General features: G+C 44.5%; 1 protein-coding gene across 6 annotated transcripts in view; it reads right to left on the reverse strand.

Moving 5' to 3' along the window:
* The window catches only part of ZHX2 (zinc fingers and homeoboxes 2), a 77,278-nt gene that overhangs the window by 6,309 nt on the left and 43,420 nt on the right, over positions 1–27,549 (reverse strand). For all 6 annotated transcript variants that reach the window (XM_042785953.1, XM_042785954.1, XM_042785952.1 and 3 more), the window contains one exon: positions 341–3,031. In XM_042785953.1, coding sequence (XP_042641887.1) covers positions 345–2,843 — 2,499 coding nt within the window. In that variant the 5' untranslated portion in view covers positions 2,844–3,031 and the 3' untranslated portion in view covers positions 341–344. The remainder of the gene's footprint in view (positions 1–340; positions 3,032–27,549) is intronic.

A 27,549-nucleotide genomic window follows, 5' to 3' on the forward strand; every position in this document is an offset into this window, starting at 1 on the left:
TCAAGCGCTGCAGAGGTTATGTAGGTCATTTAAAGGCAGAAACTTTAAGCCTTAATCACTTATTGACAAAAAAAGAGAATAAAAATTAAGAAATCTCCCTTATCCAGGATTTGACCCACATGGGGACAAGAAACAAGGCAAGCGGCACCAACCCCTCCCCTACTATGCGGTTGCTTTAATTTACTATGAGGATGGGTCTCCCTTTTGTTCAAACATCCAGCAGGCACAAGGATCTGGCAGGGATGCGCTCCAGGGATTTATACTGAAGAGGGGCTACAGGATGCTGGAAACACACCCAGACAGAGGCAGGTTCAGACAAACAGAGCACCATCAGCATTACCTGTCTATACGTGGGAATTGTCTCCAGATATACTTTCAGAGTCAAAGTCCGCCAGCTCTGCCTGGCCTTCGGGTGCTGTTTGGCTCCAGCTGTCTGTACAGTCCGACGCAGCATCGTCCTCACCCACCGTCACCTCCACCCAGTTGACCTCTGCTGGCTCCTCGTTCTCCTCGCTGCCGTGGCCATCGTGGCTGTTGCACTCCAACCTGTCTGCACCCTCCGCTTGGTTCCCCAACAAAGAGTCTTTCAGTGGTTCGCAGTCTCTTTTTGCTCTCACCACTAGTTTCCCCCCATTCTCTTCATTCGGTTTTTTATGCTCCTGGTAATGCTGCCGAGATGTCTCATTACCATTCTTTGGACTCTCAGTGTGTTTTGCTCCCTTTTTCTGGCTTTGCTCGTTATGACCATCAACAGCATACTGCTGCTGGTACTGGTCTATCCATTTAAGTGACCCCGTTCTTAGTGAAGACCGGTTTTCCTTGAACCAGCGAACTATTTCAGTTCTTGTGAGTCCAGTCTGAGATGCTAACTGGTCATACTCCTGGGGTGATGGCCACTGGGTTCTTGCAAACGTGCTTTTCAGTAGATGAATCTGCTCTTGGGTTTTCTTAAATGTGGTGGAGGACCCAGATAAAGCACCAGGGAGCTGAGAGCTACTCAAGAGTTCTGCCTGGCTTATTGCACCATTGGGAGTTCCTTGTTCTTTAATTTTTCTGTATGATCCCATTGAGTCCAAGACAGCTTGCTCCATGCTGTCCCTTATCTTTCTCCGCTCAGAGAACCATGAATCTATCTCCCTTCTACTCAGCTTAGTCTCCACTCGAAGCCTGTCCAATTCTCCTTGGGTAGGAAAAGAACATCTTAAGAAACTCTCCTCAAGGGCCCTAAGTTGCTCTTGGGTTTTCTCTTTGAATCTCTGGGGAGCAAAATCTGTGTATGGGTGAAATGAACGGCCATGTCGACCAGCTGAAGGTGCTATTTGATCTTTCCCTAAAGCATCACCAGGGATGTGCACAATGCCCCTTTGACTTCTGTACCTGTGGTCACTGAACCACTTCTTGATCTCGCTCCTGGAGAGACCTGTTGCTTCTATCAGCCGGTAGACTTCTGCATCATCGGGAAACTGGCTTGCCATGAAACTGGCCTTCAGCTCTGCAATCTGCTCCTTTGTCTTTTTTCGCTCACTGGCTGGCGTCAGTGGTACAGCACTCAGCTTGGCAGGAATCTCAGGCACCTGAAGTACGTGAGGACGCTTGGCCTCTGGGGCACTTGATAACGTCTGTATCGTCCTCTTTTGCCCCTGGTTTGGAGCAACAGCAAGTGTAATTGGTGAACAGGAAACAGTTGAACCATTTGACACAGGAGTCAAAACCAGACCAGTTTGGCCCAGTATCTGACAAGGCAAAGCTGTTTGGATGATGGGCTGGGGCATTTTTGCAGTTGTCAAAGGAGCTGGCAGGACGGTGATGGTTTGGGGAACTGCCTGGATAGTACCATTGAACATCTTCTTTCTTGCCTCCTCCACTTCTTCAGGAGACCAACTTATACCATGCTTCAAACGCTGCGTAGCAAACCAGATTCGGATTTGTTCTTCCGGATGTTTTGATGCTGCTGTCAACCATGACAACTCCGCTTGTGTTGGGTAAGGAAATTTATTAAAGGAGTTGATCATGGTTGCATTAGTGTCCAGTGCAGAGTTGTATTTGGTACTGTTCAGAGGTACCGGGACCTTGGGGACAAGGTTAATATTTGGTGGCAGCTGTACAGAGGGCATAACATGGGCTAACACATCATGGAGAAGGTCTCCATTTATACAAGCAATAGCTTCTGTGGCTTCAGTTATGATGCGGGGGAGAGTGCCATCCACATGGTTTTCCACAACTCCTTCATCTGGCTTTTTGGGACCCTTCTTGGTTTCCCCTTTAGGCTTTCCCAGTTTCATCACTGGCGTTTTACTTGCACTAATTCCTCCATGAAGTGAATCATCACACTCTACATTTTCTAGCCCAGAGCTTGTGACAGTGACATCGTTAGCAGTGGTCTCAATGGACTGCTCTAAAACAGTCTGATTATTGCGTTTAATTAATTTCAGTTTAAAATTAGTCTCTCCTGGGTGGTATTTTGTGTTGTGGTCAGATAAAGAATCATATTTTTTGGTTGTGAAGTTGCATTCAGCACAGACATACAGGGGGTTGAGAATGACATTTGGATGCTGAGTGTCAACATGCTCTGTAAATTCATTTAAGTTTTGTGTTGAGTAAGGGCAGTATTTACACTCATAACCACCCTGGGGTTTCTTAGACTGATTTTCAGCTGGAGGTTTTGCCTCAACCACTTCGCAGTCTTTGACTGAGCTTTCTGAAGGCCAATTTTTTTTAGAGTCCTGTGGTGGTGCGCCAGCCCCCTTCTCTTTAGGAGCCTCTACGCTCTCGGCTCCTTCCTGCTCCATGACTTCAGAAGTTCGCACCATACAGGGAGTCGTTGACTTTCTTTTGCTAGCCATGGCAGCTGCTGGCAGTGGGCTGTCGTCCCAAATGATGACTTTTTTTGACAGGGTGAGCAATCAACTCAATAGATGTTGCAAACAGATCCAATATTACTTGATTATTTTACTCTGTTTAGTTTAATGAAGAATTTCCACCCTGGCTGTGACCATCAACTCCACCAGTAGACCTGTCAGCTGCATGACACCTGAGAAACAAAGCACAGGTCGTTAGGCACTCATCTATAACACAGTTATAGATTTAGCAGAAAGCCACAACTCAAAATATGTGCATTTACAAGGCCATTTTGGACAATGCTGAACTCTTCCTCCCCACCATCATCAACTTCAGAGCCAAAAATCTCCTCACAAATAATAAAACCAGTGGGTAACTTGCAGTGAAGTGCACCGCAGGAAGCACATGGCTTTGAAAGAAGTACGATGAACAGACAGGCGATTTTAATCTCTACTAAACTCAGTGTGTTTAGCTGGAAAAGAAAGAAGATACTGCTATAAATACTGCATCTTTTTATAGAAGCTGCAGTTTCTATTAATTATTATTTTGAAGCTGCAGATTGGAAATTGAGTGTGATTTATATTAAACTTAATTACTTCCCACTGTCACTTACCTTGTAAATATGTCTACTAAATAATTGTAGTTACTAATGATGGGTGATTTCTAAATAAAGCTATAGGCCCTGCCTTGGTTGTAAAAGTAAAGGCAGAAAGAAGAGTTAATGAAAATCAACACTTCAAGACAAAGACCTCTGAAAGAGAGGTGGGTTCAAAGAAACTGCATCAAATCTGTGGAGGCTTATCAAGTCTCTTCTGGAACAAAATTTTCCTTAAAACACAACTTTTCACTCAGTATTAACAGAGGTAGCTAGCAAAGGTCACAGAAGCCTTTAGATACCTTTTAAACAGTGTCCCTTCCTGTGATCCTGCTGATATTATCATCAAGCCCTGATTTGTGCACATCACTCCCTACAGAATTAAAAAAATCCTTTGTTAAGCATGATTCGTATATCGAAGTGGGTTTGGAAGTTCCCAAATGCAAGAATTCTGTAAAGTATTTTCAAAAGGATCTGAAATAAACATCAGTCAGAGCAACCACAAATGAAAACTACACCAGTTGTTTTACGATCTACCCGTGTTCATCAGGAATACGTGGAGGGAAAGAGGGGAATGTAGTTGTCAGAAGAGTTTCATTAATTTAAAAATTAAAAAATAAAAAAGAAGTCACTCTCTTATTAGACAAGATGCTTTTTCTAATCAATCCTTGACTCCAGTTACTCTAAGCTTCCTGATCTGACATGCTCTGGATTCATAATATTTCCAGTCTTGATGGAAAACGCATGTTTTACAATTAAGGAGTTCTTGGTATGCAGTGGAGGAGACACTGGGGTTTACAAACTGGAGAAGGGTGGGAAGTGGGTATTTGCAAACTGGGTAGGACCTGCACTAACTTTTGTAGAAGGGTGTTAAATGGAGAATCTGAACTAGAGATCTAATGAAAGACGTGCCAGCCCGTGGCAGGGGGGATGGACTAGATGGTCTCTTCCAAGCCAAATCATTCCGTGATTCTACGATCTCATGTCTAACCAAATACAGATTTTCTCATTATGAAACGTATAAACTATGAACTGCATCTAGTACCCAGCAGACATGAAGATCAAATGAGATAAACTCCCACTGCAGTTACACCTGGACACATCCAACATCCGTGAAGAGTTTATAACCACCTCAGTGCTGTCCTTGAACCTGCTCCTCTCACTTGTGCATTGGCATGAGAACCAGAAAGTTGTTCTGAAAGCAGCCGCTAACTTCTCGATTCTGTTTGCAGCTGATGAACACTTTACAGGTCTCTAGAGCATATTTCTGCTACTCTGCCCATCACAGATCATACCACTCCTGTATATACAAAAACTTAAAATACACTGCCAGAGGAAGCATCTCCAGCTGGGGGTAAGAGCAGGGATGGCAGCTTCCAGTTCCATGTACTCAAAACCCAGCATGAAGCAATTCTCCATACGCGAATTCTCCACAAAGCGCCTTCGCAGATAAGGGTCTCGTGAAACGCAAGCTGTGAAATGCTAAACGCATACCACGGAGAAGATGCTGTGCAGAGACACTATTTGTTACATTGCAGATGCCCCAGCATAACTGCATGCTGCTCTGCGTCCACAGCCACTGCTGCTTCCACACCTCCCAGCCCTGACAGAGACTGGGGATGCTCCCACACACTCGCTCTGATTCAGTGAAGCACTGGAGCATCTGGTTGACTTTCAAGGGTGCATTTAAGCTCCAGGTGCTTCCCTAGGAAACGTAGCATCTTTGCTTAGATTCATGAAACAAGGATAGTGCTTCCTGGGGGCTTACAGATCTGCCTCAGTCAGGATGACACAGTGCTATTTCTCTGTAAGCTGGGATCACCAACATTGTCATCTTCATTCCCCAAAGCGTTAGCAAACACCTCCTCTTCTGTTTCCTTTCTTCTTTCTCCCTTTTTATAATAAACAAGCAGATGAACAGTGGAAGAAATGATGTCTGGTTTTCTACAGATTTGTGCTGACTGACCTTTAAACTGGATTACACTGAATATTCTCTATTATTTCCACATATTCCTTCAAAATTCCCTTCTACTTCCCCTCAATTGTCCTCCCACAGAGTATTTCAGCTGTGATCTGTGGCTTGCTGTATCCCACTGCAGATGGGATCAGAAGCGAGAAGACAAACACACAACTGTCCAAATGCCCATCTTCCCGGCCACCCATTTTTAATGATGCTTGCAGAAAATGAATTACCTTTGAAGTTTCTTCTCTTGTACCCAATTTGTCTGAAACAGGCCATAAGGTGAGAGATGCGGGCAGAGCAGGCTCCATAAGCCTGGCTGCTGCTGCTGTGAACAGGGTGAAGGTGATTGCGTCACCCCACTCTGCCCTGCAGATCCCACCATGCTCATGACATTGAGTTTCAGAGACAAGGGAAGGGAGGTGCAAGGCAGTGCTCTGGGACAGGGTGGTGGAAACGAGGATGGAGTCATGGCTCCTGGGATGCTCTTCCACATCTCAGTCTCCCTCCCAGGCCACACAGCTGCACCTAATGGTCTGTTCCTTTTCTGATGTGTGACTTTCTGCAAAATTCATGTGACAACATCAGCAAAAGGAAGAAAATTCAAAGGACTTCAAAGACAGAGCAAGGCTTATTTATATTTCACTGAATATCCACCCCCACAAAGGAAGAAAGAGCTAAGAACAAAAAGATAAAGGAATGGGATGGAAGAGAAAGAGTGGAGAATGAGAAACATCTAGGTTACAACTTCGAATCAATCAAAGATTTCTTAAGAGTCAGCCTAAATGTTTTGAATTCCCCAGTCTCTGGAAGCTCAGCAAGCTCTCTGCTGTATTGAGTTGCTGCGCTGAGCTCCCACATCTCATGAGGTTCAGCCCCAAGCAGGGATGCTCTGATACAGAGGAATGGCCAAGGTTTCTCCAAAACATCTGTAAATGGGTGTACAGATGAAAAATTCCATCTGCTACAGTTTTACTAGAAAATTGTACAGATCGTTGCTCCTCTTCCATCTTCTATTCCACAGAGTGGCTTTCTGCATGTCTAATTGCTGGTTTGCTAATTCTACACTTCAAACAGTTTTTCTGCCACTTGAGAATCACTATCCACCATAGAAATCAAGCCCAAGTCAAATGCTTCTTTTTGGAGGTCAGTAACAAAAACAAATGAGTTTCACTCCAAGATGTGCAGTTTGGGGGGCTTGTGACCAGCCAGAGACCATCTTTGTCTCTACAACCTGTGTCCTGAAAGAAGGGGAGGAAATGAGGACCAACACCTGTGTGAGCATGGAGAGTTTATTGGGACCTCCAAGCCACGGCCTCTCCAAGACCTCAGTAAGGATGCAATTTGTGATAAATTAATACACAGTTGCTAAGGAGGATGAACCCTGCCGTAGCACGGCTCTGGGAAGTTGCACCACATACATTTGCAGGGTCTGCCACATCTCATCCGAGGACATCAGAGAGAGCACCAGGAGCACCTCACTGCTTTCAAACACGAGCCGCTCGACAAACATCAAAGCCCCAGAAGACAGCTTTAAATACATGGTGTTGCTCCTGACAAAGTTGCTAATGATGCCGCTTCAGCTCCTCTGATGCAGGAGCAAGGGGGCTCTCCTGGGCTGTTATTCTGTTGGAGCTCAGCACACAGGGGAAAACCACAAACCTGACCCTGCAAACCTCTGGATTTCACCTGCAGATGGCTGTTTCTCCAGCTAGGGACAACTACCAAAATATGTGTGGGGGGGTGGGGTGGGTGGGAAAGAAGATATCCTTCAGCAACAGCCAAGTCTTAGCAACCAGCACATCCCGATGGGAACCTGAGCTACACTTCATCACTCTATCCCTAAAGCTGGCCTGGTTCACTCTTTACGATTTGTTATGGACAGGGCTTTGCACGACTGACCTCTTTTCTGGGCTGCTGCCACTGTGGGGTGCCCACAGGTGTGGGGTGCCGGGGTGCTGCCAGTGGCTGCCCCATAAGCAGCCAGTCCCCCTGGACATGGGGAGGGGAGGCAGACCTTCCTCCTCCAGCTCACTTGCCACATCCCCTGCTTGTCTTGCCATTTTGTGCTGGGTTGGAAAATATAAAACTATCTAATTTTTTGCATTTTTTTTTTTTTCGTTAAATGAGCAAATGCATAAAGCGGCAAAAGGCAACCAGGTGAAAAACAAAAGCACTCAGCTCTGAGCAGACAGCTGCCATCATGAACGAGGTCCAAACCAAACCACAGAGAGCTCGTGTGCAGGAACAAGAGCTTTTGATTTGCTTTGCTTCAGCAAAGCCATCTGAGATGGGAGTGTATAGGTCAGAAGCAATGCGTTCTTTTAAACCTTTCCCCGCAAAAGTGTGTCACAACAGTTATGAGTGAGGCCCTAGTCTGGTTTTGTTTAATTTCTGAAATTTGTTTAATTTGTTTTTAACAAAATAACCCAGCCACAGGCCTCTGATCTTTCAAACCCCTGTTAAAATGAGTCTGGAGCGTCTGATGTGAGAACGAAGTGGGACCTATTTGGCAACTCTGTGCATGACTGAGGAAATGCCAGATTTCCTACCTGGTTGCCTGGCCCCAGACTGGGGAAACTGTGGAGAACCGCACAGGGAAAATAAACCATGCTTTTAGGCCTAGCTGGCACTGGAAAACATTTGCCTGTATAGCAATGCCACCTTCCAGCAGCAAAAGATAACTGTCCAGTTCAAGCAAAAGGGTCAAAAAAATAAATAAAAAAGTTTTCTCTTGCTGAACACTGAAATATTTTCACTCTCTCCCATCTTTCCCTCGTGCACATGGCCAATTTTATACACCTCCAGCTCCCGCTAAAAAAGCAAATATTTGGGTAGAGACTGAACTCCTTTCCTGCAGTGCTCTTCCCACACCAGCTCCTCTGAGGTGGTGGCAGAGCAGGAATTTTCCGTGGTGGCTGGGACACAGCCCCATCACACAAAGCATCAGCCAAAACCCTGCGAGCCATGGCTGGGGAAGTGGTACGGCAGAGGAGAGACAGGGTGAGATGCTGTCTAGCTTCTCTCATATCCCAAAACAAGTCTGAAAAAGGCTGTCCAAAGACAACTAAATTTGAAGGGATGTAAAATTAAAAAGCAAGAAAAACCTTAACTTTGGCAGAAAGGAAAAAGCACACCAGAAATATCACCACTTTGTGCTGCATCTTGCTTCTAGGGGAGGGCTGGAAGAAAGTAATACAACAGAGGCTGAATCAGGCTGAACCTTATACTCAATGCAAATGCATCTTTACTTTTCAGAGATATACCTTGCTTTTTTTTTTAAAAAAAAAAAAAAACCAAAAAAAAGAGGAACAAAAACGCTTTAGTGACATCTATGATTTGCCAATAAAATCTTCCTTATTTGTCATCTCACAGCATCATTTGCTCTGCCCTGTCCTAGCAGAGTGTTCTCAGCACCTGACCTCATCCGAAAATGAACAGTAGGAAAACCACCACCATAAGGATACCGCAAATAAGTGCAGAAATAGAGGGGGTTTCATTTGCAAGGACCAGGTGATGTTTAAAGAGGGTAGAAGCATTTTATTGCTTTACTGCTTAGGAGCCCAGTCTCCACGAACAGCATCCTCTCTGCTACACAAGATAAGCAACAGCAAATTACACCCTTGTAATTTAACTCCCCACCCTGCCCCCAAACACTCCCCTATGTCTGATCACTATGTTTAATATCACAAAGTTACAAACTCCTCATTACAGCTTTCCCATGCCCCTTCCCCAGCCTGGGGACACAGCAGGAATAACAGAGGAGGTGCACAGCACCAACCAGGGCTCATCAGCAAGGACTTGCCGGATACATGTCTTTCAGTCCCTGGGGTTTTTTGGGATACTATCCTACTTTGTCACACAGTAAGTGGATTTCATCAAACCATCAACACAGATGCCACGCTCTGCCCTCGAATGCCAGCCAGGCCCTGCTGCCTTGCAAACACCACAGGTTGCTTTTAAAGCAGAGATACCGCCAGCATCACTGTTTTCCTGAACTGAAGGACTTGCCACCCATTCCAGGACATGTTACCAACCACACCGTGAGGGACCTCAGTGGGTCTGTTCATTTCTGGCTAGCTTCAGTGATGGATCTCTCCTTCTTGTAACCTCCCAAGCTTGTGGGTCCCTGGCCCCCTCAGGACTCAAAACCATGTGTCCCTGTAAGCACAACTGTTTTTAACACTCGACTCCAACCTGCATGGCTGCCCAGAAGTCATGCCCATAGAGTTTAGAGCAGAGCAGAAATTAATTCATATTACATGACAGCATCATAACGCTCCCAAAACCATCTACTCTTCACCCATGAAGGCTGCAGCAACGCAAATACATGCAGCACAGAGCAGAGCTACCATCCTGCCCCATATCAGAGACTCTGAACGCACATTCATTAATGTTGCGGTAATATTACTCTCCTACAGATCCAAGTAGAAGAGGTAAGATACACTTTTCATGGTGCAAAAAGGGAACATGCCTAGGGTGATGTTTTTCCTTCCTTACAACTGTTTTTAGCATGCAGCTGCTACAGTAATATCAAAAAGAACATCAGCTAGCACAGCAAAAAAATGTTGTTGCTCTCCACTGTGATAAAACCCTTAAAAACTTTGCTTAATTACATGCAGGAGAATAATCAGAAGCAAACCAGAGCAAATAATTCTTGCATGATGGATTGGGACTGTAATGATTTACAAAAGAAAACCACAGAAAGAAAGGCAGGTTTTGTGAACTAGAGGAGAGCTTTTAAAACAGCATTTAAGTCAGAGCAGCCTAAAGCTCCAACACTTCTGCAGTTCTTTGTAAGCTGAATAAAACACAATTAATGGGGAGGTATACTGATCACTACAGTAATAATTTTTGCAGACATGAAAAAATAAATTTGAAAGTGCTATACATTTTCAATTCGCCTATGTCAGTGCAGACATTTCTAATTAGAAAAAAAACCCCATACAGATGTTTGTAGCAGGGTGCTGCGGCCATGAATTTTTGTGTACAGGGAGGCAGCTATTGATAATTTTTCTTACTTTTAAGGACCTGAGGCTCACACTGTTCAAAGGGATCAGCAAACCAAACTGCCTCCAGGACTCCTGACTGCCCCAGCATCGCGTCCTGTGAAACTGGATGTCAACACGTCTGTGAACGGGGGCAGAAGCAAACCCAGCACACGTCCTGCCTCTGCCATGCACCCCTACAGCATGGTCACCGAGAGACTCTATAAAAACACATAGCTAAAACAAAAATGAAGATTTTTTGGTGGAGATGGGCTGAGGGTAGGATGAAATGGGGTTTTAAAAGGCACCAGTGGTGGTAGGAAACCCTGGAGAACTGTGTGCCTAAGCCAATCCATGTGAAAGCTGCTTCTTTATGTTAACAGCTCAGCTGCGATGTGACCACTGTGTAGAGATAATGAAACTTATTCTGGAAAACACAGATATTCTGGAAAAAAAACCCTCTGTAGACTTTACTAGAATAGGTTGTGTCAGGCAGTGCCGTGCAATAGGCATAATTCAGAGTACACCACTCACAGGCTATTCTTTTGAACTAAAATGTTCTCATTCAGGCTTCTGCAAAGCCAAAGACATAGGAAAAATGGTGGGTTTTCTGTACTGCATGTTGTACGAACGCAAGAGGCCAACCCCTTCCCAGAAAAGGGGAAGCTGAACATTTTGTGCTGTGAATTTTCTATTATAAGTACTCATCTGCAATTGCTGGCTTGTATTTTTTTTTTCCCTTTTTTAAATGTAGGCTTAAGTTTAGTTGCTAAAAACTGGAATAGGCCTGATTTTAGCTTTTTTGATCTCTGGAAAAATGACAGAATAATCTACTCAGGATGAAAACCAGTGCCTTACAGCCTGGTTCGTGCCCTGAAACTGTGCACACTCAAAACCCAAACAGTGCTAGTGGATGCACTCTTGGCGCCTCGCTCTCTCCTTTGAGAAGGAAAAATATGAACTGACCTCTTTCAAGCAAGAAGATGTACAAGCCAACCAAGCAAGATACAGCCAGGTACACCTGCAGATGTTCTCAACACCCACAGTGGGGCTGAACCCCTGTCCAACACCCTCCATCAGTGGCTTCCAGGGGCATAGAGCTCCAAAGATTAGTCACAACCCCTGTCAAAATTATCTCCTTTTATCAGTGGTGTCTTTACTCCTAGGGTGGGTACTTGAATGTTCAGAAGAGAGAAATAAAGACCAACAGATTTTTTAGGAGAGAAATAGAAACAGTATAAAAACATTCATTCTAATTAGTTTAATTGCTTGTCTGCGCAGCTCACTGAATCCTCATCATTGGACTGGATTAAAGTGACTGGATTTAAGTAATTCTTCATATTGAGTTTTTATCCAGCACCATGTGGTGGGAGGACAAGAGACTCACAGACACAAAACAAAAATTATCTGTAGACACTATCTTCAGCTACGTGGGTAAAACCTGGATGTATCTGTCTTTGATTTTATGCAGGAAAAAAAACAGTTTATTCTGTTTGAATGTTCAGCTTAATTTCTTTTCAGATATGCTTTTAAAGAGTGATTTTTTTTCTGAGAAAGGCGGGGGTGTTAAAAGAAGTATTCTTGCTTAAACAACTTTTAGTAATTGTTTCCTATTTGTGAAGATCAAACACCTTAACAGCAACTTCTGGTCCCCTTTCTCCTTCATGTTATCCATCATTACATGACATTGCTGCCTAGACAGGGTACAGCTATATATATTTCCTATATTACTATGTATCTCATATTATTACATATTCTCTCTTTTCAGATTTATTATAGAGACATTATCAGTTAAATGCCTCCAAAGCAGAAAGATGGGCTATGACAGAATCAAGACATTTGATGTCTTTACTCCACATGCTTACAAAACTTCATCAACAGTACAGAAGATTTTCTGCTTTAGGACTTCTTACAATGTTTGTCTCCCTCGGCAAATTTTTCTGCTCTGGGAACCACAGCATCCTGCCTTTAGTCAGTGTCAATTTTTTTCAAGTAAAAATATCAAGGCACTCAAATGTTTTTGCAGAAGAACTGTAAAGGGGAAAACAAAATCAAAATCACATGCACATTCTGGGCATCCCTCTTGCATGTCTAGAGGGTAGAAATCAGCTCTAAATTTCTCAAAAAACCTTTCACTTCTCAAGAAATAGACCCTAAAGCCCTGCATCGCTTGTCTCAGGCAGCACATGGCACACATCACAGCAGGAAACAGAAAAAAGCACCCAGAGGACCTTACGGAGAGGAGGAAGCGAGGGCTGAGGCCAGGAGATGATTTGGTGACCACTTCTTAGAAGGGTTTAGATTTGAGGGAAAGAGAAAGAAGAAATCCGTGTCACTAGGATGTCATGTCCAAAGAAGAGAGGCAATATGTGCAGACTTATAGGCCTTTTGGCCAACTCTATTTGTCCAACATGGGGAGCAGCCTTTCCATTAACCTCATCCAGCACTCCAGCAGCACCAAAGGAGTCTATGGAGCTCCCAAAGGAGAGGAATGAGCTCAATAATTGATACAAAACATTAGTAACCTGCGTGTGTCTATAGCTGCACATCTCCCCCTTTGACTCATTCACGATGTGTTAGAAAAATGCAGATGGTTTGTGATTTATAGAGCTGATGAGTCACTGTACCTCTTTCCTTTCCCCACCCCAAGGACTTCTCTGTTCCCCTATGAGTACAGATGAGAGAATAAAACACTACAAACAGACTAGCATAACATCTCCCTCCCACAGGATGGTTTTAACTGTGCCCCTCAAACACTGTTATTCTTTTCTCCTGCCCCCATTTCCTTCTCCACTCGTCTGTGCTCCAGTGAACTCAATGGCTATTGCTTCATATGTAGGAATTTCAACACACCTCCTTTGAAATGAATCCACTCCTGGAAACTGGCAGACTGATTTTCACAGGACCTGAACACCCAGCATCCTCCAAATTCAGACAGAGGGTACCGAACAAACCTGATGTCCAAGGCACTTCAGGACAGCTCCAATTTTAAGCACATGAACAGTCGGCTGTTGGCCTAACTCACACAGTTCAATACCCCGATGAACTGAGGGGGCAACCTCAGGCGTCCTACATCAAAATGCCACGCTTCTGTCTGGGGGTGCAAACAGAACCCCATGCACATACTGCTGCTGGCTCAGGGGGGCACACTGCATACACCCACGATGCCTGTGCCCATAGCCAGGTTGGGTCTCCTGCTCACTAGACAAATTCAGATGAATGACCTCAAATTGCTGACAGATGATGCACATGCGTCACCCAAGCTGGATCTCTATTTAGGAGACTCCTGTGACACACATGAACCCCTGTATTGCTGGAAAAATACATCTCCTTCTTCAAATCTGACACAATTTCTTCCCATCCATAGCTGGTAACCACTCTCCCAACCAAGACAGAGACAAAAAGCAGGTCAGCAGGCCACATCTCTGCTGTCCCAGCACACGGGAGAGGAGGCAGATGCTGGTTAAGAGTAACAGGATGCTCAGAAGAGTACTTGCCTATGCAGTGCTCTGCATCAGTCTGACCTCCAGGCCCCTGGTGACAAGCAGATTTGGTTCTGATGAGGGGTTTTGCGAGTATCTCGGTGTAAATAACATTCACTCTCATCTTGTCGCAGTTTGTGTTAAATTTAGTTGTGCTCTACTTGCTTAAATGAAAGACTGTTTCAAAAGTGGTCTCGCATCAGACCATGAAAAACGCAGTTCCACACTTGGAGGCTTTTCTTCTCCAAAAACAATTACATGACTTCCAATGACTGTGTAAAGCAGGTATCTTTTCTGGATCCTTTCCCCTCATATAGCAGTCTGTCTTAGATAGTTAATGACCTGTGGTGATCAGAGGATCCCACTGGCCCAGTATTTGGAGGCCCTACAGCTGTTAAGACACCTATCTCCAGAGCAGGCCTTTGAATGAAGGCTCTACTATTAGCCCCATTGCTCAGATGGGCAATTAAGGCATGAACAGAGTGTGGCCGAGGCTTTGTTAAATGGCCAAGTCAATTTACAGCCTGCTGCCATCAAAAGGGATGGGGAAGCAACACTGCAAAAAATCATGCCTTACCCAAGGTCTTCAGTAGGGCTGGAAACCGCATCCAGGTTTTCCATGCTACGGGCTACTGTTCCATCCTCCAGCACATCGAGGTTATCCTTTCAGCTCACGGGTTGAAAACAGAAGCTGGTACTCTTAGATTAGGTTCCAGCAAACAAGCACTGAAGTCACAAAACCACCACAACTCTCACCAGCAGGCTCATGGGAGGAAGCAAAAATCTTAACATAAAAGATCTGAACTATCTGCCTTCCCTCAGAAATCACTCATCAGGGCAGGTGAATGTACATGCCAGGGAAGCCCGTCTGCTTCTGACTATGCCGAACCTCCCTCTGTCCTTATACAAGTTAAAAGCTGCTCTTCTCTGCAGCTGCAGCAAAACACATCACTAGCAAAGCCACGCCAATTCCTTCTGGTCTCCCTCTGCTTGAACACTACAGTTCAAGAACTCTTCCCCTTTCCAATTTTTTGCCTAAATTCTGGAAAAAAAAATTTAGTATTTTAGGGAGGATTCCCATGTGATGAAGACCTTCTTGTGACAAGCCCACCTCATCCAAAGTCTGTGGGCACCATCAATATACTTGTTCTCCTCTCTCCCTGGCTCTGGAGGCCCTGGAAGAGTTGATCCACACTTCTTCCAGTCAAGGGCATATTTTTTCCTGCTGTTGGCGACATAAACTGAGTGTTCCTAGCATGCATCACATTCCCTTCATCAGTTCCTCAAGCAGCTCTGAGGTCAAATACCAAAAAAGTGACCCTCTAAAAGATGCTTAGCTACTGTTTTCCATCATACTTATCACACGCTGTGACTGTTGAAGTTGGTTTATTATATCTGCTGTACTTCATCTCCTAAAATTCCCACTTAGATCACTCTTGCACATCATTTTCCCCTTACTGGCTTCAAATGTTCTCAGCACTTTGTTTTCAAAGCACATTTAATTATCTCTCCTTCTCTTAGTAAGCACCCAGACCTTATACCCATACAAGACACTTTGCTTTAGTATAATCCTATAAACTGTGTGACACAGGACACCTAACATTCAGCAGAAGAGGCAAAGAGACAATAAATAGCAAGTCCAGCAAGATCCTTTGAAACACCTGCATGCTTTCCTTTCACTGCAGGTCACAAAACACTTCTTCCAGCTTACTGGGCATTTGAGGCACCTAATACAAGACCAAAAGCCACCAACTATTGTCTGCCATTGGAAACCAGAAGTCAGCTGAAGAATCATTGATGCTCCAGATGTCTATACCCTCTGAACCTTGAAGTTAATAGTTGTTAGGAGCTGAGTTTATTTCATTAATAACACTGTTCTAATTTCTTCTGTTGTCCAACAAAAACGCTCCCAATCAAGTATTTACCTTCTTAGGAAAATCACAAATTATGCATACAATTTTTAAATTAAAAAAAGAAAGAGAGTTAGAAAGCCTTTCAAAACTGTGCTTGCTTATGGGGAAAAAGCCTGTCTTGCCATGTGATACGCTGAGATTTCAGGTGGGTGTGTACAGTTTATTCCCTATAGGTGCCTATTAGGCAGGCAAACAAATGCATTTTGCCTCTGGGGATCACGGGAGTTAACGAACTTCCTCTTCCTCCTCTAAGCACCCGTTGTGTTGCTGTTGCGATGTGTCACAAGGCAGAGCCACTGCCCTCTGTGCACAGTAACAGTTTTGCTGTTGGGAGAACTTGGCATGGCCACAAAGGACCTTTGTTCATGCCAGAAGTTAGGCACACAATGCAATCCTTCCCCCTTGTCACACAGAGTTGGGTTTCCATAGCTGGGTGAGAAACACTCTATGACGACTGCAACCCACAAACCCAAATGCTGTCCCCCTCCCCAACACCAGATCCTTCTTCCCACGTCAAGTACAACAGAGGGGAGCAGTTGCTAATTTTTGAGGCATGAATTCCTGCAACTCTAACCAGACTTGCAGCAAAGATGGGTCTGAAGGACTGCCAGGGCTCTGCTTTCAGTCTCTTCGCAGGACTTTTGCTACCTGGATACTACAAGACCACCTGAATATAAGACTCTCCAATTTCCGGGTATATTCTTGTCCTCAAGAGGCCAGAAACTTGGTGGATAGGTCTGATCTGACAACACGAAATTCCTTTGTGTCACATTTCCCCATTTGTGTTTAATCTGCCAGCCTGTGTGTGTGTGTGTGTGTGTATTTCTCAATGCAGCAGCTCTGGGTCACTGCTCTGAATCCAGCCTTTCCCACCCTTCCCTCAACTGGTGTTTACAACAAGGATCTTTGAGCCATTATGGGAGCTGCCATCACCCAAGAGCTCTGGGAAAGGATGCCAATATGGGTGGTAGGGGTCAGAGGGTGAGCACACTCTGACATGATGCTGCTGGAAAAGAGTGGGATTTAGTGGGATGCGAATGTCTCTGCATTTTCATTTCACCCAGGAAATACAAAGAGGAGATGATTACTGGATTATTCACAAATTATTTAAAATCCCAGTTCAAAAGAAGCAGTGCTTCTTTTGGAAATATGCAGTGGAAGAGAATGAAAAGGATCTTTGGAAGTAAATGAAGTTTCATAAGACCTGATTATGTATTAAAAAAATAATAATTGACACACTCAAATATGATTAGACTAGCACAATCCATGGCTTTGAAGACTTCTGCCACAGAATGTGCCACAAAGGACACATTTTGTTTCTTCCACTTCTCATTTTAAACATCAAGGGATGCAGAACAAACCAGTTCCTACTTCCAAAACTGAGTTTGATCTGGACCATCCAAAGCTTGGATGCTTTTGCATCTGACTGGAATGTTCCTTACGCTCCCAAACCACAAAGGGACCATGCTTCACCCAGACAGATTATTACTATGCTGAAGAATAAACTGCCAAGGAAAACAAACAAACAAAGAAAAAGAATCGGGAAAACCTCCCATTCATTTATTTCTTACCAGCAGAAGCGTTTGCCATCAGAACACCTTAAAGCATGACAAAGTACGCTTGGTGGTTGCCTCCTCCCACACGTTTTAATCCGGGTGTACTCACTATTCCAGTGCAGGCTGGAGTCATCGCAGGCACCGGCCTCTTTGTCTCCCTGGTGCCTGGATTCCCCCTGGGGCTACTTCACAGGCATCCAGATGAACAAACTGTAACAATGATGCTTGAGCAATACTGGAGAAATGCAGAAAAGGAGGAGAACTGCTCCTTAAAACAGTTTCTCACTGAAGGGGGTATTTGTTTAAATCATTTTTTTTTTCCTAAAAAAAAAAAAACAAAACCAAAACCAAACCAACCCAAACCCCTGGATTTCCTCTCCTGTTTCTGGGAGGCCAGGACCAGGTCTGCAGCAGTGCACCCAGGGCTTACACTTGCTCCCACCTGCTCCAGCAAACCCTCCTCCTTCCTACTCTTTCCTCTGCACTGCAAAACAGGCTCCAACCAACCAGTCATCAAAATCCAGCGTGACACTAATACACAATAATTGTTTGCCAAAACACATGTGTGCTCCTTCCAAGGGAAGGAGAAGAAAAAAAAAAAAAAAAAAAAAAGATCCTTAATGATATAATTTCAAGAGCCACTGATTTTGTGACCAGCTTGCATTAATTTAGTTTGTCTCCCGGTTTTATAATGTTTGTGAAAATTTCTCTCTCAAAAGAAACAACCACCAAACACCCCACCATGAACTCAGTGCGATGTGGCAGTTCTTTCCATGGCAACCCACCAGCACCAAGCCTGCTTTTCACACAGACTTCGCTGCACAGCGAAGGAGGGCAGGGAAAGAGCCTGCTGAAACGCTCCGGCTGTCGACTCCAGCCTGGCAATCCTGCCACCCTGGGGAACTGAATACACTGGGGAAAGGCAGCACTTCTACAGCCTCACTGCTGAAAGCATCTTGCTCCAACTGTTAACCAGCTGCTTGGTCATTTGCAGGTTGGTCGGTTTGCTTGCTTTGTAAAGCACAACTTATTTTGTTTCCTAAACAGCATGGAAAATTACCTTTGTAGTGCAAAAATCATTCTCGCCACCAAAAGGGAGTGGAATTAGGGTAACAGGGCCATGCTCTCAGATGATCTCCACATGCAACAGCAGGATGCTCTCTGAGGGTACCTCCTTTTGGAGGACAGGCAGAAGCCTGTGCTGTTCCCAGCACCGGCAGGACAACCACGCTGGGCTCACCGCTGCCACGGGTGGCCCAGCCGCTGTGGAGGGAGGGCAGGCAGGGTGCTCGTCAGCTCCCTCGCTGCCTCCGACAGCCATCACTGGATGTTGCTTCTCATGTTCTGCTAGGACCAACCTGTCATTGCTGCAGCACCAACTAAACATGGGCTAGGCTCTCGTTTGTCTCTGCAACCACAAGTCTTCATCTAAAACACCGCCCCCCCCTGCCCCCCCCCCCCCCGCCCATGCTCTTTGATGAATAATTTAGAAATTCAGCATCTCCAGATATGTGGGAGCTGAGACCTCCAGGCACATCTTGTCTTTGGCTATTCTTCAACCTACGCATGTAGCCAAACCCTTTGTGTAACTATTTGGGATCCAAAGCTGAGACACAAACCAGCTCCTAAAGATTTCCATCCACCCTCATCCCTCCTTCCCAGCAGCATTCCCTCCCTGTCTTATCACCTGCAAGACTCTGCCTTAAGAACTACAATTACCTAGACTGAAGCGGTCCAGGGTTATTTCTCCTGAGGCTTTATGTCAAAGTTTAGTTGCACAACAGTTTCTGAGGTTTAGGAAAATACATGTTCCGCAGCAAGAACTGATGCTATTATTTGAAATCACCAGTCCCCAAAGTAAGAAAGGGGAATGGGAGAAACAACAGTCCCATCAATAAGGTTGGAGATGGCAGAGACCTGAAACCACATCTCAGAGGAGCATTTGTCAGCCATTACCCCTCTCAAATCCAGCCTGGGCTTCAGACCTTTTTCTCAACAAAAGCATTGGTAGAACACGCATTTCTGTGAAGATCTTCAGTTCCATCAGATCAGCTGCCTTCTAACAGGGAAATGCTTGCTCGTGAAAGTTTCCTGAAGCAAATCCTATCTCAAGATTTTTGTGATATTCAGGGAACTAGATCAAGACCTACTGCATGCTCCTCACCTGAAAGAGGAACCCAAGAAAAAGATTTAATTCTTGAATTACTTTTTTTTTTTTTTTCCCCTCCCAAAGTTCCTCTTCTCTTCATGCTTTCTTTATCTCGTGGAGGTGATCTGCTTTTCCTCCAATGCCTTTTGCCTTCTCCAGCCCCACCAAAACATTCAGGGGGTGAAAGAAGCTCAGGCAGAAGAAATGAGACCAACTGTTCACATAGCTCCTGATTTGTGTGGCCTCTAGAAATGCTCCCGAGAGGCAATCACGGTGAAGAAGGGCTGCTTCTGGCTTGGGGAGGAATTGGGTCCAAGATGTCCCAATGCTCTCAATTCCCCTGCTATCTCCCGTGGCCTCACAACAGTAAATTAAAGGATAAAAATCAGAAGGGAGAGAAAGGGAGCAAACAGAAAACCCTTAAAATCCTGTCCCACTCATGCAGGCCACAGGCCTCTGCTCTCCTTTTGAAAAAATTCATTTCTAAAGCAAAGTTACCCTTGTGAGTTACTGCAAGAAGAGGAAAGACAGCCAGGGAGCGTGAAAAGGCTGCAGAGCCTGTAATGGAAAATCCTCACTCAGTTACTGAGCAGTCCTCTCGTAACACTTATTAAAATAAAGCAAATATGATGAAACACAGCCCAATTGCACACAACACTGCTGAGAAATTGGATCCGGCTGCTGAAATCAGCTCCCAACCCCCTCTTCTCCAAATACTGGAGGTTCATATCAGTTAACTGCATCCAAACCACCACCGGGCGAGAAGGGACGGGAGACATGAGACAGGATGGGTCACCCCACGTTTGATTCATCTTCAGAGCAACGCTGATGCCTACATCTCTGCTGGTCTCTTGTCACTTGTAAAGGTTCAAATGCAGCATCTCTAGCCATTTTCTAATGATGAAAGGTGGCAATAAATAAAAGAGTTCAAGGGCAACGTCCATGGGACTTGGTCTTAGCTGTTGCATGAGTGAGTGAGAAAAAAAGCCTTAATATTAGGTCTAGGAAAGCATGTTAAAACAAGGCCTTTCTGCTTTCCTCTCATCATTTGCTTTTAATTCTAGATCTTACTCTTTCAAAACTGAATTCAAACAAGAACAAACAGATTTTACTCCTTATGTGGAATAAATGAGCCTAACTGCTGAGGTCAGTGTTTTCAGACCAATGCATAAAAGCAGAAGACCCAGCTGAGGAAATTCAGTGCTGGCTGATTCATCCTTGAGAAAGGATGAAGAAAAGCCATCTCGGCATGTCAAGTTTGTTCCTTTGAAGGCAAAACAATTTAGTGTTGGTATCAGATGGCAGGAACTGAAAAAAAAAAAAAACCAAACCAAAAAACAATCTTTCCAGACTTCACCAAGAATCTTTTCAGTGCTTCAAATGCTGACCAATGGGATAGACCCTGTGGTCTGCTGAGTTTGTAGTGAACTGCAGTGATGTGAAAGGCATCCTTCCCCGTTCACTTCTTGGCATGGTGGCTCAGAACCATTGCTCACCCCATGTCTCCTGCCCCAGACATGCAGGGAGAGATCAGGGCAGCAAACTGGGAGAAGAATCACAAATTATTTAACCCACCAGAAAGGGCTTTGGATGGGATCCATGCCTCATGCTTCAGAGGAAACAATGCACTGCCTGAGGCTTGTGAAAACAAAACCACCATCACCACCCCCAAAACCACACAGCAAAACACCACCAAAAACATACTGTGAGAGAGAGTGGGGAAAAGTGCAATGAGATTTCATTCAGATATGGAGTAAGAAATCGAGGGTGCTAGTGGAAAAAAAAAAAAAATTCTTTCCTCCTTGGACAAGCCCATTTCAAGATGCAGGCACATACACACACCACATGTATCAAGCTATACAAACCCAGCACACACCATCCCCATTTCCTTAGGGTGTAAAATAGCACCAGGAAAGAAACACCTTTCAACCCAGCCCTCTGTTTGCTTCCAGTCCCGAGTGACTCAAAAGAAGGACTGTCTGAAGATGCTCAGTAGTGGGTCAATCTTTCCCAGCAGGTAGGAGAGCTATAAATCAATCACTTTAAAATAAAAAACAACAAAAACCCCTGAGGCTTGCTGGGAAGAAGTAAAATTGGGGGGAAAAAAAAAAAAAAGGTAAAGATGAAAAGCACCTGTAATCTCTTTAATGCAGCACTGAAGTTCTGAAGAGATTCACAGAAATGATAAGAAAAGGAAAGAAAGGAAAAGAAGAAAGCAGCCCATTGACACCAGCTACAGATGCAATTTTTTTAATAGGCATTAGGTCAGCAGGGCATCTTCCACCTGCCCTGCTTAGACCAGAACTTTGATGATGTTACATGTGTGATTTTAATACGGCATTTATCCTGGTGGGACCGTAAGTTTATTTTGTGTGTGTGTGCGGATACATGGATGATAGCACAGTTTTCCTGAGGGGAAGAAGGATCATCTGTAGGCAGATGATGAAAACAGGTGTTGGGTTGCACTTCAACTGTTTTTTGGGTTGCTGACATGGGGAAGGGGGAAGATAAAAGAATAGGCAGCAGCAAAGGGCTACAGGGCTTGGACAGATGGGCAGAGGCGAATAAATACGAAACAGCTTTGACCTCAGCCTCCTATAGTCCTCCCAAATTCAGCTCAAATGGCCAAAAGGCCAGCCTTGCTGCTGCTGAATCCCACCTAGCAGGGGCACCTGCCCTTTACCAGCAGAGCCCTGGTCAGGGGCTCCAGGCTTTCCTCTCCCATGCCAAATGCACAGGAGCTGCAATGTCCCCTTGCCCTCTCAACACAGTATGTTGGCCAAGGCAGCAATGATAAACCACATTTTTTTGCCAGATTTTTGCTAGCTATTTGTATCTACACAGAGTTGAAGACACTCCAGGCTTCCTCCTTCCAAAAGGCTACAAAAAAGGAAAGATCACGAATCCACATTCTGCTTTTCTTTCAAATTCCACAGTGCTTTTCCAATCTAACTCAATAAGGACTGTGTAAACAAACTGGCACCTGTAAGAGTTCCCAGTGAATTAGCTGCTTGAATAACACAGTGGAAGTTAAAGAAGATTAGCTAGAAGCTGAAGTTAACATTTAAACCACAGACTAAGGACAGACTGAGCAGGTTTGGAAGCTAAGCTTTCAGAAAACCCTACCCTACAACCTTAGCAATCTCTTAAATTTAATTACCACTAGTTTAGGATAGGTTACCATAATTAGACTAGATTATACTTTCTCTTAAAGTGTAAAAAATCTCTGGAGAACACCACCATTTGTGCCAACACCAATTCACTATACAATTAACTGTATGCAATATGCTTAACTACACACAATGCCTTTTAGATTAATATATCCTATGAATCCAAAACAAGCCCAGAGAATCTTTTTCTGCCCATTCCATTACATGCAGCAGTGGTCCAAAATGGTCACTGTTTCAGGAAACCTGAAGACTTGAAGAACAGCTGGCAGACATGAAGAACAAAGCAGAAGACATCAATATCTCTATGGGAAACCTCTGCCACAGGCTGCACGGGTGTAGTGATGCTACAGGTAGATGGTGCATGGATTCACTTTACCCTTAGGAACATGAAGTTGGCAAAGGAAAAAGGCACTTGAGACCCAACAAGAAGCTTAATATTCACGAGTTGCTGTAAAAACAACCAAGGGGTTAACAAATTCCAGTGGTTTTACTTTACAAGAGGCAAGATAGAAATGGGGATACATGTTCAAATTTAATTTTACATTCTCTGAGGATTATATTCCAGGAAATTACTCTGTTATGTGAATATTGTTACTGCATGACATTTTGGTCCCATTATCTCAGACTCTTTTTGGCATGTATGTCAGATGTGATTCACCATATGTTTAATGACATGCAACACACTGGTTCAAATATATCCTACGAATGCAACAAGCCAAGAGAACCTTTATTTTCTTATGCTTCAAGTTACAACTTAACTCAGAAATGCCTCAGTTAGTCACACAGTCATCCAATGTTAAGATCTCCCATGTAGATTTATGGAACTTTAAACAACAAAAGAAAACCTCCTGAGACAGATAAAACTGCTTCTCATAAATTTGAGAAAGACAGAATATAATTTAACTGTTAGCACTACAAACATCCCAATCTCAATACCTTCTCCAGCATTTTTGAGCTATTCATGCAAAGTGGTTTCTCTGTATGATTACTGGGCAAGATTTTTATAGGAAGAAGGTTTTCCCAGATCAACAGTTTTTCCCCAATCACGACTTCAGTACTACAAAAAACAAGTAAACCCCAATCCCTGTCTCAGTTTACACAGTTTCCCTGCTCAAAAGGGATTTAGAGGACTATTAGCTGTAAATTGCTTTGAAGGTAAAAAAAAAAAAAAAAGTGCTAAATATTGCTGTCTCCATGAGTCAATACGTACTCTTCAAAACTCTCTACTAACCATTTATACTATGATAAAAATAGCAATTTTGAGCAATAAGCTTAGATGCTTTACAATTGGTGTCTCAGGAACAACAAGCAACACCAAGCATTATTGTCTCTGGAAACAGTCCCTTGCAGGCAAATCTGTTTTAAGGTTAAACTGAATAAATTTTAACTCATGCAGTCAAGACAAATTTTGTTCAATCCCTTCAGGCAAAGAGCTGAGTGTGCTTCTACCCTGTAGAGGGCAAAGACCAAGTGGTGTCCACCAGAATGAGTTCACCCTTTGCAAAGGGAGGACCACCCTTCTGGACTTCCTATGAAACATGGCTCACCTTGGGTTAACCACTGCTGTGCTGAAGGTACAAAGAGCAATTTGGCACCCAGCCTCTGCCAAAGTGGGTCTCAGATAAGGAGCAGAAGAGGAACACCAATCACCTCCAGTAACCCACAAGTACAAAGAGGCACAGGCTGGCAGTGTGCATGGATCTAGCCATTCTTTTGACAAAATAAGAAAAAAATCCACCATATTCACTCACAGGAATACAAAGGCCCCACCTCTGAGCTTTTAATTGCCTGGAATAAAATCCAGACCTTGTAAAGCAGCCATGGACTAATTTGCAGGTCTGTCCAGAACTTAAATCTCCAAACAATTTAATGGGACTCCCAGGCGTTCAGAGTCCTGGAAAAAAATGGAAGTCTTACACATTTCATACAGGTATCTGACACAGCACTGGTGCTGAAACCCCAGCAAATACACAAGCTATGATGTTATCTGCGTCTGCACTGCCATCCCAGGTGAGGCTCCCACCAGTGGGAAGAGCCAGGGAAAGCACCAGGACACACACTGAGGTCTTTACAGAATGCCCTGGCTTGTCTTGCTGAAGCAAACAGGATGGCTGGCTCCTTCACTCAAGTAGATTGGGTGGTGTCTAAAAAGGAAAGCACAGCTAATTATATGAACTCTTTGAACATCAGTGTTTCCTGAGAGGTGACACCGGGGATTGTCCCTCCTTTTAGGGATCTGAAGATGTTTCAGGAAGAGCAGAGGCACAGAGCGGTGTTGGATAGTGACAGCAAGATTAATCCTGCTACAGCCTCCTGAAAAGCAAAGTGAGCTGACTGAGAGCAACCGATGTGGCTGCACAAAAGAGCGTGGTTTCTCTCCCAAAACAGACCTGGTGCTGGACAGTCATAGAAATGACACAAAATATGAGCACACTGTAAAGCTCAATGTGCACAGGAGCCTCCACCTGAGCAAACACTATACTGTGACCAGGCAAGGCCACAGACATGCACTGCAGGGGGCAAAAACTGATGCATTTTGAAACCATCATTTATTGCAAAATTCTGCAGTTTGAAAGCAGCACAAAAGCAGCATGATTTAGGGGAGGCTTTCAATAGCCAGCAGGCGATTGGTACAGCATCACCTCAGTACTCAGGGTGCAGGGAAGGGGTCTTGGAAAGGGACTCTGCAATTTTCCAACAGCTGTCATGCTATCGATGCCATACATTGCTCAGAGTTCATTATGTTGATGTTACCACCGCTAAATTTACAGGCATATGTTTCAGGCAGCCGTGGATGAGGACGCGACACCTGAGCCCAGTGCTCTGTCCCACTGATATATCCCAGAGCACACTAAAAAGAGCAGGCTTTTAGGAGGAGAAGCAACAGTTTCAACACATGTCTATGACTAGACAGAGACCTGATGGGCACTGCTGTGTATTCGCTGAGAGAGAAGCAACATGTTGCAGAACACAGGTGTCAGAAGCAGGGACAGTGATTTGCAGGGGTAATTCACCAGCTAAACCTACTAGTTGTTTTTTTTTTTGTTTTTTTAATACTCGCTAAGTGGGAAGTCCCAGCTACTGCCAGTGCCACAATAAGCCCCCTCCTGCAGACCCAGCACCTCTGGGAGAGGATAACATGGAGGGACGAGCAGAGGGAGATGCTAGGCAGGTAGGGAGCCAAGCCTCTGTGAGCCTGAAGCCCACCAACATACTGGAACAATCACAGGGCTCCATTGCCTGTAAGCACTGGGCTACACAGTGCTCCTAACCCAGGGATGCTGCTTGAAGCTTCAGCCTAGAAGCTCCTCACCCTTATAAATGAGAGTTTTACATGTTTATTCCATTTGCACTAGCTCGTGAAACCCTCAAAATACCTTGCTACTTGTTTTGCTATTCAAGTTCTCTTTTGGAGTCACCTACCCCTCTACCAAAACCAAGAGCAGCTAAAACAAGTTTCCTTCCTTGCTGTCACCACCGCAGCTGTTTGGAGGTCACCATCTCCCTTCTCCCCACCTATCATGTCTCTGAGCACACAGCTGTGTGTGGACCAGATACACCACGGCTGCAGAGCAGTGCTGGTGCCATCCTAGGGGCTGAGTACAGGATTTTTTTTTTTTGTCTGGTCGGCCTCAGGCTTAAGGACACACTCGAGCCTGGGAAGGGAGATGTACACCACTGTCCCTTCATGCCCGTGCCACCACCACGGGCACACACCGCATGGCAGGGGAGCAAACCCAACCCACAGCCTGCCCTTTCTGCTTCCTATGCTCAAAACCACTGTTTGGGATCCCCGAAGGTGATGTACGCTACAGCAGGCTCTGGAAGCTTTACACCACTTTTAGCACACAGGCGTACCTCCCATTTCACCGCCACCTCTGGCAGTCAGGGCTAGTGCAAGGCCAGCATACAACATACGCAGTCAGGAGTTTATCCAAATGACACAATTACTCAGCCAGACTTGGCTGGAAAGAGATACTCAGAGATCCTCATGGCACGTACGAAATGCATCCTTCAGGTTTTCACAGGCAGCAAAGTAAAGTGCTTTTGGATCTTCTCTTAGAAAAAGTGGCACAATTTCTATAGTAACAGACCAAAACTTAATGCTGCAACAGGCATCGCTACATGTTATGCTGCTGCTGTGGAAGTTTTTTTCCTTTTGATAATCTGTAACAAAATGAACGCGTTCATAATGACGCAGCCTCTACTAAGGGTGCGTTCCCTTCCCCCTGCAGGCACATAAGGGCTGCTTCTCACCTACCCGAAAGTGCTTTCTCGAAGTGCCTTGGGCATATTTTTAGTGGGGCTGATCCTGGCTCATTTAAGTCCTCTGAAATTTTGCTACTGACTCCAGCAGAAGCAAGATCAAAGGAGAAAGCTGCTGCTCCTCCTCTGCACTCCTCCAGCATCAGAGGGATGGCCTGTCCACAGACATTCAGTGGGCTTTTTTACTTAAGTGAAAACCATCAGAGAGCAAAGTTACATCAAGACGGAGATCCACTTAATGCTTTATTACAGAGCTAAAAAACCCCCAAATGGAGTTCCTCTTTGTATTTATATAGTATATAATAATTAACATCTAATAATTAGATAGAATGTTAAAATATATATTTACTATATAAAAATAATAAAATATATGTATATATAGTATTAATAACAATAAATGCAAGGCCATTCCTCATCCTACTGGAGCTTGAGTCTCCTGCTGTAGTAGATCCCAAGCACTGCACTTGCTCCTCGCCCTTCCCACACATGTTCACGGCAGCATCTGAAACCCAGATGTCCCGAGCGCTGCGGGTTTGATTCAGCCGTAGCAAGCCTGGCTGGATTTCAGAGCGTGGCAAACTCTGTTGCATTCTGGTTTGAGGCGAGCAAGCAGAAGACAGTGCTTGGAGAAG

Source organism: Tyto alba, unplaced genomic scaffold (genome assembly GCF_018691265.1).
Source record: "Tyto alba isolate M040663 unplaced genomic scaffold, T.alba_DEE_v4.0 Super-Scaffold_9, whole genome shotgun sequence".
Taxonomy (NCBI): Eukaryota; Metazoa; Chordata; class Aves; order Strigiformes; family Tytonidae; genus Tyto; species Tyto alba.